This window comes from Solea solea, chromosome 4, assembly GCF_958295425.1.
Source record: "Solea solea chromosome 4, fSolSol10.1, whole genome shotgun sequence".
Lineage (NCBI taxonomy): Eukaryota > Metazoa > Chordata > Actinopteri > Pleuronectiformes > Soleidae > Solea > Solea solea.
In genome coordinates, this window is record NC_081137.1 from 15,086,365 (window position 1) to 15,098,490 (window position 12,126).

The 12,126-nt window shown below is 41.4% G+C and overlaps 1 protein-coding gene across 8 annotated transcripts in view; it reads left to right on the plus strand.

Annotated features, from left to right (window-relative positions):
* Positions 1 to 11,531, plus strand: part of LOC131458514 (vacuole membrane protein 1-like) — a 62,046-nt gene extending 50,515 nt beyond the window's left edge. For 4 of the 8 annotated variants that reach the window (XR_009240099.1, XR_009240098.1, XR_009240100.1 and 1 more), the window contains 2 exons: positions 7,294 to 7,396; positions 8,645 to 11,531. Coding sequence is in view for 1 of the 8 variants with exons in the window: in XM_058627669.1 (XP_058483652.1) it covers positions 6,752 to 6,798; positions 7,294 to 7,396; positions 8,645 to 8,896 (402 nt within the window). In the remaining 7 variants the exon portion in view is untranslated. Of the gene's footprint in view, positions 1 to 6,473; positions 7,127 to 7,293; positions 7,397 to 8,644 lie in introns of those variants that run through there. The other 4 variants (XR_009240104.1, XR_009240105.1, XR_009240103.1 and 1 more) reach the window with 4 other exon arrangements.
* Positions 11,532 to 12,126: the final 595 nt, after the last annotated feature.

A 12,126-nucleotide genomic window follows, 5' to 3' on the forward strand; every position in this document is an offset into this window, starting at 1 on the left:
TTACCACGGCCATTTAGAATAATATTCAGTCGCTTAAGAAGACTTATTGTTCAGATTGTGTACTGTAGGTGTATTTTTTATGTTGAGTGGCACACTGAGTTCCTCAATGAACGGGTGCACAATGATCTAAATGTAATTGTAGCTTTGGTGTGTGTGTGAGAGAGAGCGAGAGAGAGACAGACAGACATGGACAGAAAGAAGGACAGACACAAAGAGAGGGAGAGGTGTGTTCCAGGTTTGGTGTCATATGTGCCTCTCAGGCACACTGTGTATTCCAAGACTTTATTCATCTCTGATTCATTGTATTGGTCTTCAGTCTCACACTCTGTTCCACACCACACACACATAGTCGCTCATCAAGTCATCCCTTCACAAGTTCAGACCAAGGCTGTGAAATTGCTAATGTATTAATTCATCAGGATGGCAACCAGCCTGTATGTTGTTTTAGGAAACAGTATGCCATTGATTCATTTTTAGAGCAGCTCATTTATTGGGGGAACACGACGTGACCTTTAGCTCTTAATCAGCATCATTCTCTGAAGTGTATTGTTTTGTAAATCCCATGAACATCGTAATGTGGACTACAATTTCACCACTTGTGTGTGTGTGTGTGTGTGTATGTATGTATGTGTGTCTGTATTCTGTCTGTGAAGAGTCTTCTCAGACAGGACCCTGACTCATGCCAGTCAACCAGCCATCCTGAACCATGCTGCCCCGCTGTGCCCCCACCATACCTCAGTCAAAACAGACACTTTGTTCTCAACAGTGACATGTTGTGAAGAGTCAGCGATAAAAAGGAGTATTGTCTGGGATAATTCCTATTGTTAAAATGCTCAGTGTTGTCCAGTTGTAAATAATCTGTGTTTATCCTGATAAAGGGAGCAGTCATGAATCTTAATTATGCAGAGGCTGTGTTTAATTAGTTCTGTCCCAGACAAATAAATCTTACACTTCAAAGAAACAGAATTTATTGGTATGAGATCACATTCATACATAATTGCTGTAGTGGGAAATTGTGTATTTTTTTTTTTTACATTCATTTAGTGCTTTTCAATCTGAGCACTGAGAGCTTCTTACTCTCCTGCAGACATCAGTACTTTCACTTGTCTGCTTCTAAACCACAATCTCTGCTATATGCAAATCTACAATGTATACAGTATGTATGGGTTATCGAGAAGTATATCAGATGATTATAATCTCTGTTTTCTTTTTCAAATCTGGCATGTACTCCCCGTCACAAAAATCAGCAGATTAAAATGACCTTGTTGTCTGTCTTTGCACTAAGTTCCACATCTTTGTTTGTTAACTCTTATACAGAAGCCAAAGTAGAACTTTTTAAAGCGGAAGGCATACAGCATGTTGTGGCTTTTGACAAGTACGTAGTAACCTATGTGGTTGTCTGAGGAGCATGGCATCGTGTATATGAACCACATAGACTCCATACAGTCCCTCTGTATATTGAAATAGTCCCATGCTCACTTTTGTGCTCACTTGATATACCTGCTGTGTTGGATTAGCAACATACATGGTGTTAATTTGACAGAAAAGCTTTAAACGGCATCAAGTTCTCATTTATTCCACGTGTCATTAATTTTCCAGCTCATGACAGTGTTCCTGTGGCATTTCTGCCTTTCACGTTCATATAACATGTCCTAATGTGTTTATTTAACAATCTTTTTTTTTTTTTGTACTTTTGTGACATGTTGCAAAGTTTCACATTTGGGGCCAATAAAATATAAAAAATCAGTAGTTGCAGTTATCACCCAGTAATTGAGTGTTCACTGAAAAGAGGGTTTAATATTGTCCCACCCATACCAAAGTTTTTCCTCCTAACATGACATCACAGTACATGGATGGAGACTCTTAGTGTAGTCCAGTGACCCACACCACCTCTTCATCTCTCACTGCCACTCTACAAGTAGCAGTGTGACTCGTCTTCATGTGTCTCCGCTCACATCTGACTCATTGAACAACTCTTTCTCACTAGTGGAAGGGTCCAGGTTCAGCTTACACAGTGACCCAGCAGCTCCACTCACCTCCACACCCAGATCAAGAGGGTCTGTGTGGGCATGTCAACGTAGGGGTTGGAGGGCTATTTTATGTGCCTGTCTGGGAAGTGAGAGGAATAATAGACTGCTATAATTGGTGTCCCTGATTTCCTGGCAGCACTGTGGGCACCCGAGAGGATAGCCTGTGTGTGTGCGTGTGTATGTGTGTGTGTGTGTGTGTATTGACTCACACAGATGGCTGTGAAGTAGGGATGTGATAAACACCCACGACAGGGGGATCTCCATTGAGGAGTGGGCTCCGTGTTTTAGCAGTGAAGTCACTGGGAAAAAGCCCAGTTGAACCGGAGGAGGAACACACATACACACTCACACAGATTACCTTACAACATATCCGCATGAATCAAAATTTTGCTTACACTCAAGTGACACACACTCCCCCTCCCTTTATTCCACTATGGTATTATTCAAACACCCTATAAAATCAAAATGGACCTGTAGTGTTTTATTAAGCTTTTAACTGATAACAAAAAAATGAGTGTGATCATCAATGTTTTTCACAGAGCTGGTGTAGAGGTCAAAGTTTCAGTACCTCAGGTCAGAGGGCTGCCCAGCCCCAGTGTGTGTGTTTGTGATTCTTAAAGTGTCTCTGCTGTTATGTTAGGTGTGAACTGTGGCCCTGTGGAGCATTGGGTAATACTAGTGATTGCCTAAGCCAGTTGTTGTGATGATGTTGTAACCCATTGGACCTGGCCAGGATTTATCTGTCATGTGAGCCGTTGTTCTCTATCATCCCCTGCCTGGAACGCCAAGGCACACGTGTAAGTGTGTGTATAAAAGTGTGTGTATAAGCGCCTACTGGTATGATCTTATGCGTCTTAGAATTTCATTGTAATAGTGAATAAGAATTTCTCGTCTGTGTGTGTGTGTGTGTGCGTGTGTGTTTAAGTGCCATTAAAGGGTGACTGCCTTCAGAATGGACAGAGGTCAAAGGCCACCACTGACTCATGGAGTGTGGAATTTAGTTTTTTTTTTATAAAATAGACACAGGATGCCTAAATACACATAATGAACAGCAGCAGGAAATAAAAGTTTATCAAAAAGAAAAGAAAAAATAAGATGCTGAGATGACACACACACACATTTACCCTTCACTGTGAGAATAAGGAAGCAGGAAACTGAGAAATATGTGGGATTTTCCCATTTTGTGACTAATTATATCTTCTCTTTTCATAAAAATTCATTAAAGTTAATCTGCAGATAGGGCTCAGTTTTGAGCACTGATTGTTGAAGTTGGAATTCTGATCACAGGGATAGTTTTCCATCCATCATTACCCAAACAGATATGAAGCATTTGATACTTAATATATTTTTAAAGGTTATTTAAAATTGAAGAAGGTGTTGGTATTATTTAAGCCTTTTCTTTGGCCCAGTAAAAAAAGATTTTACTCAAAGGTGCAAATACACAATGTTACATGTTATTTAAAAATGTGTATTTCTCCCAGAAAGGCTGGTCACATAGAGCCAATTTAGTGCCGCCTTTTTTCTTCTTCTTTTTTTTTAAAGCACTTATCTTAAATTGACTTTAAATGCTTAAGTAACTTAAAGGTAGCACCGTGGAATTTAACCTAACAATGTGAAACCAAATTGTCAAACACTTTTGTCTTGTTCAAATGTTTATGTTGTGCAGAGGTACTGAATCACCACAGTGGGGAGGATTTGGAAAAATGGAAAAAGTGAATGGTTGTCTGGCATTAAAGGGCAGTGGTGGTAGTTTGGTTTCTCCACTATCTTTCCACCAGAGCTGCTAGTCCCCAAAAAAATACTGGTCAAACTCTGTTTAGCCTTATGTATTGTTCGTTTCAACAAAGGTGTATTTGGACGGACCATGTCAACATGTCTTTTCTTTCATTTGAACATTTGAATTATATATTCAAAGGATTTTTCTTCCACTTTCAACAGAACACTAAACTCAGCTGCTGTGGTTCTCTGTCCACACACAATCTCATACAAATTATTTACACACACACACACGTATATATATCATTTCTTTGTTAACTTATTGATTCAGTTAGTGACTTAATGGAAATCATTAGATGCAGCTACATTCACCTGATACTCATATCAGGAAACGTTGATGTTACCTATACGATGATTAATTAATTGAAATTCTCTCGCACAGCTTATTTATTTATGAATATTAGCAGTTTATAATATACACTTGCAGAAGTATTGTATGTGTTCAGTATATTAGGAATCATAACCCAAACAAATTAAGCTTATGTTTTCTGCACAGCTTCTGGAAGTAATTTAATCAATAGGAGAACAACTGTTCTAACGCTGTAAAGCAGGATGCACACATGCAGGCTTTTATAGTTGTGAAACCACCTACATTTTAAGAATTTACATTGTTATCCTTTTTAAATCTCCCATATCTTTCTCTAAAGAGGACGAAAGTGAGCAAGGTCCCATTTTTATTGATCTGTTAGGTTTAACTGCAGTGATTTTTCTTCTTTCCTTTTTTTTTACTACTTGCTCACAAATAAAAGACTTATCGTATGAAATGCCTGTCAGAATTCCTCACTGTAATTAATTTACAGCATTATTTTTACATAAATGCTATTTTAAATGTAATGTTATTTTAGGCATGTTTGTGTTATTTCTGTTGCTGCTGATTAAATAAATTTAGAGACATAAACCTATGAACTTATTTTCATCAGGAGTTTAGGGTACATTTTATACATTTAATTAGGTTAGCTTTTTTGAATTATATCAGAATTTAGAACTTTGTTTGCTGTTCTCAAATGCTTTTTTTTTTTTTGACAAAAAAAACCCTTGCCATAAATTGAGTCTTTATAGTTTGCAAGGAAAACTCTCAAGAGCCTTTTTTGTGTGTTTTGTGTCTGAGTGTACATTTTAGAAAATTCTGATTTATTTCCATTTTTCTCAAGGCCACAGTGTTTTCACTGAGGGAAAAAGGTTCAAGATTTCCTTTTGTTGTCACTTGACACATGATTTTTTTTATCATTTTATGTTTTTCTCATGTGTATTATAAATTCCAACTCCCGCTCTAAGTGCAAAGTAAGGTAAAAGGCAAAGAAAGTAAGATTTTAAATTTCTAAAATTGGACTCAAAATCAAGATTAACTTTTTCAACATTATCTGTACAATATAACACATTTTTATTACACATATTTAACTTCTGCACAAGTAACATACATTTCTCAATTAATCCAGCGAAAGTCATCTCAGTCTAACAAAGATAATCTTCTAAACTTTTTTCACTTACATACACATTTAAAAAGATCTTTGGCAGGCACAGGTACTCACGGGTAAATTATAAGCACTTAAAAGTAGAAATTCTCAAATCCAACAGTTTCACATGTGGTGTAGAAAGTGAAAAAGGAATATTCCCAAAAAAGCATAAACTCAGTATTTTTATGGAAAGAGCGTCCTGACTATGAGGCATTAAAAACGTGTTTGACTACTAACTCTGAGCGTCTTTGTTGGTGGATTTGCTCAGGCTCATGACTCAGTATTGCTCATCGTGTAGGAGATGGTTTGCCCGCCATTTCTGAAAAACAGTTTCTCTCACTCTTTGTTCTTGCCTGTTTGCTTTCATCTGCTGAAGCAGTGTGTTTCTCACATTTTTCTAAAATGTCCTTTTCATGCCTGAACCCACCGTTGGTTTTTCACCCTGCTTGTGTGGTTTTAAATTCGTTTGTTAATTTTCTGTAAGTGTAGAGATGCCTGGATTTTTGAGAAGAGGGGGATGGGAATAGGAGAAGCTTTTTTTTTCCCTCCAAAAAAAGTAGCTAGATTTTTGATACTGTACATCTTAACCATTTTCTTTTGTCTAATTTTAAGAATGACCCAATGGTTAGACTTCCTGTCTGCTTTATGTCCCGTCACATGAAAGATATCATTACCTGGTATAAAGTTAATCATTACTAAAAGGTTTCTTTGTTGTAAACTCAATCATTGAACATGATCTGTTCTTTGTTTTTTACCACAGCGTGTGTGTGTGTGTGTGTGTGTGTAGGTGGGTAAAGACGGAAATTACTTTGCCTCCTTCAGAGAAAGTAACCAGCTCTAAACTCAACCGTATGTGACATGGCTGCCCACGCAGACCTGCCATCAGATATTTCATGCGTCTCTGAGCTTTGATGATGTACCCGAACACGAACAAATATGGGGCAGAAAGATGGCTTTGCAACAATGACTCTGGGGATGTAATTATCAGTGTATAGCAACCAAAGAGAATAAGTGAAGGTCTTTAGTATGTATTTGTTTAGTGATTAATCACTAACTCCAGCCTAGGGATGGGCCACTGATTCGCTCTTCTCGGGCATTCTCTGCAGTCTCTCACGTTTTTTTTTCTTTGACTGTGTGTGTGTGTGTGTGTGTGGAAGTGGGGGGGGGGGGGGGGGGGGGGGTTTCAGTAGTGTTCTTGTAGTTGGTGGCTAAATCTTGTAAAGGGTTTCCTAATATGGGCCGTCTTATAGGAGCTCCCTCCCCCTGTGGGCCATCCCCCCCAGGTCTCAGCCAGTGATGACACAGCTCGGGTACGACTCACTTCCTCATTAATTGGCTGAAACCAGTTCTTACAGGAACCGCCTGTGATAAATGTGAGAGTTCTGAGAAGTCATTCATTTCTCCGCGCTGCAGCGGCAGAGGAGGCACTGCAGGGGAGTTGAACGGGTTCACCGATGTGTGCGTGCGTGCGGGAGGGAGAGGAAGCCGAGTATGTGTGTGAGAGGAGAGGAGAGGAGAGAAGAGCAGAGCGGGAGAATGTGGGTGACTACTGATGCCGCGGCTGTTGTATGAGGACCAGCCAACTTTTTTCCTCCTTTTGTGTCTTTTATTTTCTTTTTACTTTTTGGTTTTTGAACGCCACTCTTTCCTGTGACTGTGACACAGTCTGTACTTTAAATTTTTCCCCTGTGTTTTCTGTGTGTTTTTGTGTGTGTTTATACGAGTGTGTGTTGTGGGGATGTCCAGTGAAGGGCTTGCACTCGTTGCTCTCTCTGTCTTTCTCTCTTCTCGGAGAGGAAGCAGGAGAGACCGACACAGTACAGGAGATAGGACAGCATGCCTCCCTTTGTTGCTGCCCTTGGGCTGGTGAGTAACAATGATGTGACGTGATTTGTGCCCCCTCACCCCCCCACCCCCCTCCCACTCCTGTTCTTCCTCCATGCCTCCCCCTCCTCCCTCTTTCTCTCTTCTTCCTTCCCTCCCTCTTTCCCTCCTTTTCCTCCCACCCTCTGTGTGTGTGTTGGAGGAGGCAGATCTGTTCCACTGCTGGGTGCGGCACTGCAGAAGCCCTTCAGGGAGCACTTGGAGGCCCAGAAGGCCAAACTGCACCATCACGCTGTAGAGGGGATCCCAACTGTAAGTACAGGGGCCTCAGCCCCGAGCTCACAGTCTCTATTCATTCACATGTGTCTGCGCGCCAAGAAAAGAATGTGGCCCCCTTACTTTTGCCTCTTTCACTCCTTCTCCCTCCACTTTTATTGTGTTCTTGTCTTCTCTTTATCTAAGCCTTCCTTTATATCTGTGACCCATTTTCTCTCCTGAAACAGTTAACTCTCTTTTCTCACACCTCTCACCTGTGCCCTTTGTTTTGACATTAACAACATAAATAATAATAATAATTTACATTTCAATTTTGGTTTAAAGGAGAGTCATTGAGTTAGTATATTTTACTGTAATCTGTTGTAATAATACAGTAGATTACAGAGACTTGTTTCGGGCCAGAGTGACAGTGTGGGTTAGCGCTGCACTGGGCGGGCAGGAGGGGAGGGTGGAGAGAGAGAAAGGTGGGGGGGGGGGAGAGGAGAAGAGGGCCAGTGTGGGGTCTGGCTCCACTCGCTGTATTGAACTGTACTATTGTAGCGCGGGGCGTGCTGACTCATGCTCCATCTTACCAATTGGGAGTGTGTGTGAATGTGGTCACTCCCCTATGTGTCTCACACACACACTTGCACTCATTGCTCCGCCTGAACCCAGCGATGACTGTAGATCGAGGCGGGGGCCAACTCCCCCCCTCCCACCCTCACCCCCCGTCAGTGACAATCCATCAAAACCCCCCAGTGTAGAACAAAAAGAGCCAGTTGTAGCTGTAGCCTGTTTCTCTTTCAAAGGATTCTCTCTTTCTCTCTTTGCCTCATTCTCCGTCTTACTCCGAGTGATTCATTGAAATCGTTTTCTCTTTTTTATGTGCTGACGAGTAGAGTGAAGGGGAAAAAAAAAAGGATAGACTTTGAGTTGCACAAGGACAGATTAAGGCATTTCTAGAACAATGTTCCTTTTTTTCTTGTAACTTGAGCCTCCTGCAGTTACAGGAGAGAAGCAAGCCAATTTAACTTGGTGGAGGCAGGCTGCAGGCTGGGGTCAGTGGGGGCGTTAGGGGGGAGGACGGTGGGGGCTGCTGCGTGTTTTATTACCCCTGATCTCTATCTGTCCAGCACATGGAGCTGGATCCCCACCTAGCCTACAGCATCAGGAGCAGAGGGGAGAGCAGGGTGTCGGGTTAAGGAGGTGGGGGAGGAGGAGGAGGAGAAGAAGGAGAGGGGTGGCCCTCACTTTACTGACCAAGCTCTTCTCCCTTTTTTCTGTTCTCTCTGTGGTTCCTGGCAGGAGGAGGACTGGATGTCGTGGCTCTTTGAGAAGGTTGTGGTCATGATGGTATGCTTCTTTGTCTGCTCCATTGTCAACTTCATGGCCCAGAGCTTCGCCAAGCGCAGGACAAGGCAGAGTGACAGCAGTGCCATCAACTTCAGAAGCTCCCACCACTCCTTTCCTCATCACTGCTCTGCCTCCTGGCTGATACCCCACCATTATATGAAGCTTAATATCAGCCCCCATCTGGTTTCTCTTTTGTTATTGTAGCAACATGTTCATGTTGAACTTGGACTTCATTTACTTGCGTTTAAAACATTTTTGCATTTGGTAGTGATTTCTGCAGCCGTACTCTGTAAGGTAGGTGCTTGTTGGGTTACGTGATTGTGTGTAAGCCGTTGTGATGTTAAAGTGTCTCCTATGTAGTTGGAGCTCCGAGCAACTCCTGGTCATTTGAGAAGAAGCTGCTGGTAATAATTGTATTTAGTGAGGCTTAAGCTGCACTATTTGAGTTTCAGTCACCAGAACGCCCTTGATTTTGTTTTAAACTAGGATTTACGCGAGTCCAGTGCGCTACTTGTTCAGCAGCATGTTAATATGTGGTTTATATTTTATTTTATGATAAAAGAGTTTATGATGTAAGATGTGGGATATTTATTACTGTAAAGATTTGTCGTGCAGCATCAGTTGTGGATTGACAAGACCGCTAAATGGACAGTAAATGATTGAGTCCCCAGGTTTATTAGTAGTTGAGTGAATGAATGTTTCCGTGTCGGATGACCTCGTTTTCTGTGAGAGGCAGTAAAACAAATTTTTCGTAGTTTCGGATGAGAAATGATAAATCGGCCATGAATCACCCTGCTGGTCCCTTTGTCTGCCCTTATTGTTCTGCTTCCAGGAAGAGAGCACATGAGTCAGCCTGGAGCTACTTTACCAGATGCAGCCGTATATTGAATCAGATCTACAAGCGTGTGCGTGCGTGGCTGTGTTTGAGACACGCAGTGAGACAGACAGAGATACTAGGTTGTGTTTGCATGGTTGCCACATTTGTTGCTCTCTTTTATCTTTTATGGATTAGAGCAGATTGTGCTCCACTAATAGACGTGGAGTCTGCTTGGGAGTTGTAGTATGTCAGATTGAAGCTTTTCGCTTTAGCTCAGAGACGATCTGTGTCGTGGTAAGTGTTTTCCCTTTGTCTGCACTTGTCCACTGAGCTTTTTTAAAAAAAATCATTCTTACCCCGTGATGAGGGTTGAATGCTCATGTTTGATATCACACGAGCAGCTTTTAAATCAAATCTCTGAATTGTATGTGATCAGTCTTCATATTTGCGTCTTTTTAAAACATCTTCTGTTCATCGGGTAACGTCAGCTGGCTCTCAATATATGCAACCGCTTCTTTCTTTCTGTAATTGCCCGTGAATTGTGCTATTTTCTTCTCCCTCTGTGTACCGCTGCTGTGCTACGCTGGACTGAGCGCAGTGGGCGCTAGAGCAGGCACAGGCAGGAGGGGGGAGAAAAAAAAAAGCCTCAAGCGCACAGTGAAAAGCGTCTGTGCCGTTACCTCAGCTGAACCTTCAAATGAACTCGTTGCACTGCCCCAGTCATGGAGCCAGGAGACGAATCACTCGAGTAGATTCAAAACAGAGAGGCACTGTTGAGCAGGCTGAAGGCTGCGCTCTGCACCAGCTCTAGTCAGAGCACTCACATCGCCTCTTTTCTCCTGTCAGTGGTAAGTAGGATTAGGATTCTTTTGTTTTAATTTTTTAATTATTATTATTATTATGATGTTGTGTTTTTTTTTTTTTCATTGTTGTTTTTGTACATGTGTACGTCTCCGTCACTCTCGGCCTATCAGATAGCTTATCAGACTGGTGTTGGCTGTTAAGATTGCAAGGCGACAACAGTCTGTAGGCTGTCTGACATTTCGGGCTCTTTCATCTGACCAGCATCCTGTTTTGTCCTCCCTCTGTTACTGTCATTGTCTCAGTTAGCATCAGTTCCCATTTAGAGATGTGCGTCGGCGATGTCACTTCCCTTTATCCCAACTGCTTGTGAAACGTCAGAGACTCGACTCTAATGTTTATATCCACCACACTGACGCCCCCGAGAGTTTTATGTGGTTTAATGTGGGGAACTGTGCTTTGGTTTTTTTTTTGGGGTTTTTTAACAGGTTTTGCAAATGTAGTGATGTCAATTGTGTGCTTCTGTATTTGTGTGCGTGTCAGTGTGCGTATGTGTGAGTTGGCTCTGTTCTCTTGAATTTCCAGAGAATCCAGACTGTACACACCTTATTGCAACACATCACATTGTGACACCCAGTCCTACGTATGGTACACACAGTGCTCACACAGTTCCCTTCTTCCCTTTTACACTTCCCTCTTTTACTGAGAACTTTCTTCTGTTGCTCAATATGCACATTTTTTGTATAAGGCTGCATTTTATTGGAACAACTCTTTTGAGGGGGCGTTTTTTTTTTTTTTTTTTTTTTCTTCTAAGAGCCACAAATTGGTAATTATACAAAGCTTAAAATCACTACTTGACCAGTGGATACTTTTGCTCCAACACTGCCTCTAGTTTTATTTTAGATTCCTCTGTTGTTGTGCAAAAGTGTAAAACTTTTTCCTGGTCATAAAAGTAAAAACACTGGATAACACTGGAATGGCTTGCTGGCTTAGCAAGTGTTTTTCTTGGCAGTTTCAGGATGTCCTGTTCCATAAGGGAGCCCCCTTTTGGCATGCCTGTCTGAATGTGTGTGTGTGGAGAAATTCTGTTTATACTTCTGTGTGTAAGTGCCTGTATTTCTTGTCTGATAGATGTCTGTAACTGGGTTATTTTAAATGTGTATGCAGAGTTTTTTTTTTCCTTCTTCTTCTTGAACTATAAATAAAGTTGGTCAGAAAGAAGATCGGTGTTCTGTTCATTCTGTGATAAGTCTCGACCACACTGGGCCAGTGTTGACCCACAGGCCTCCAAAGAATCTCACATGTCAGCCGAGAAAGAGGGACAAGGAGGATACTGAGTCCATCACAACCCTGATTTCTACGTCTAGTGTTTCACATCCAAACAGTTATCACATTTCAGATTTGCTCTCTCACACAAAGATTCATTTCACCTTCCACATTATGCCTTTGCTGTGTTGTTTGTGCCAGTAAATCATAATCATTAGATTTTTTTTAATGCATTTTCTTAAGAAATAAACCATATGAGAATGTTAACTATAACTAAATGTAATATTAAATGCAATAAAGTTTATACAATACGACGCAATAAAAATAAATAAATTAAATGTATCAGTTAACATACGCGTGTTACAATAGTGTGTACTAAATTTGCACAATGTAGGCGTTTCGGACCTCGGTTCAGTTCTTTGTGGCATGAAGAGTGTAAAAAAGAAGAAGAAACCTGACACTGGTGTGTGTGCGGACACCGCATGATCTTATGTCCCGATGTCAGGCGAGTGACCTGAGCTGCGAGACCCCTGTCAAGAGAAGTCCTGTT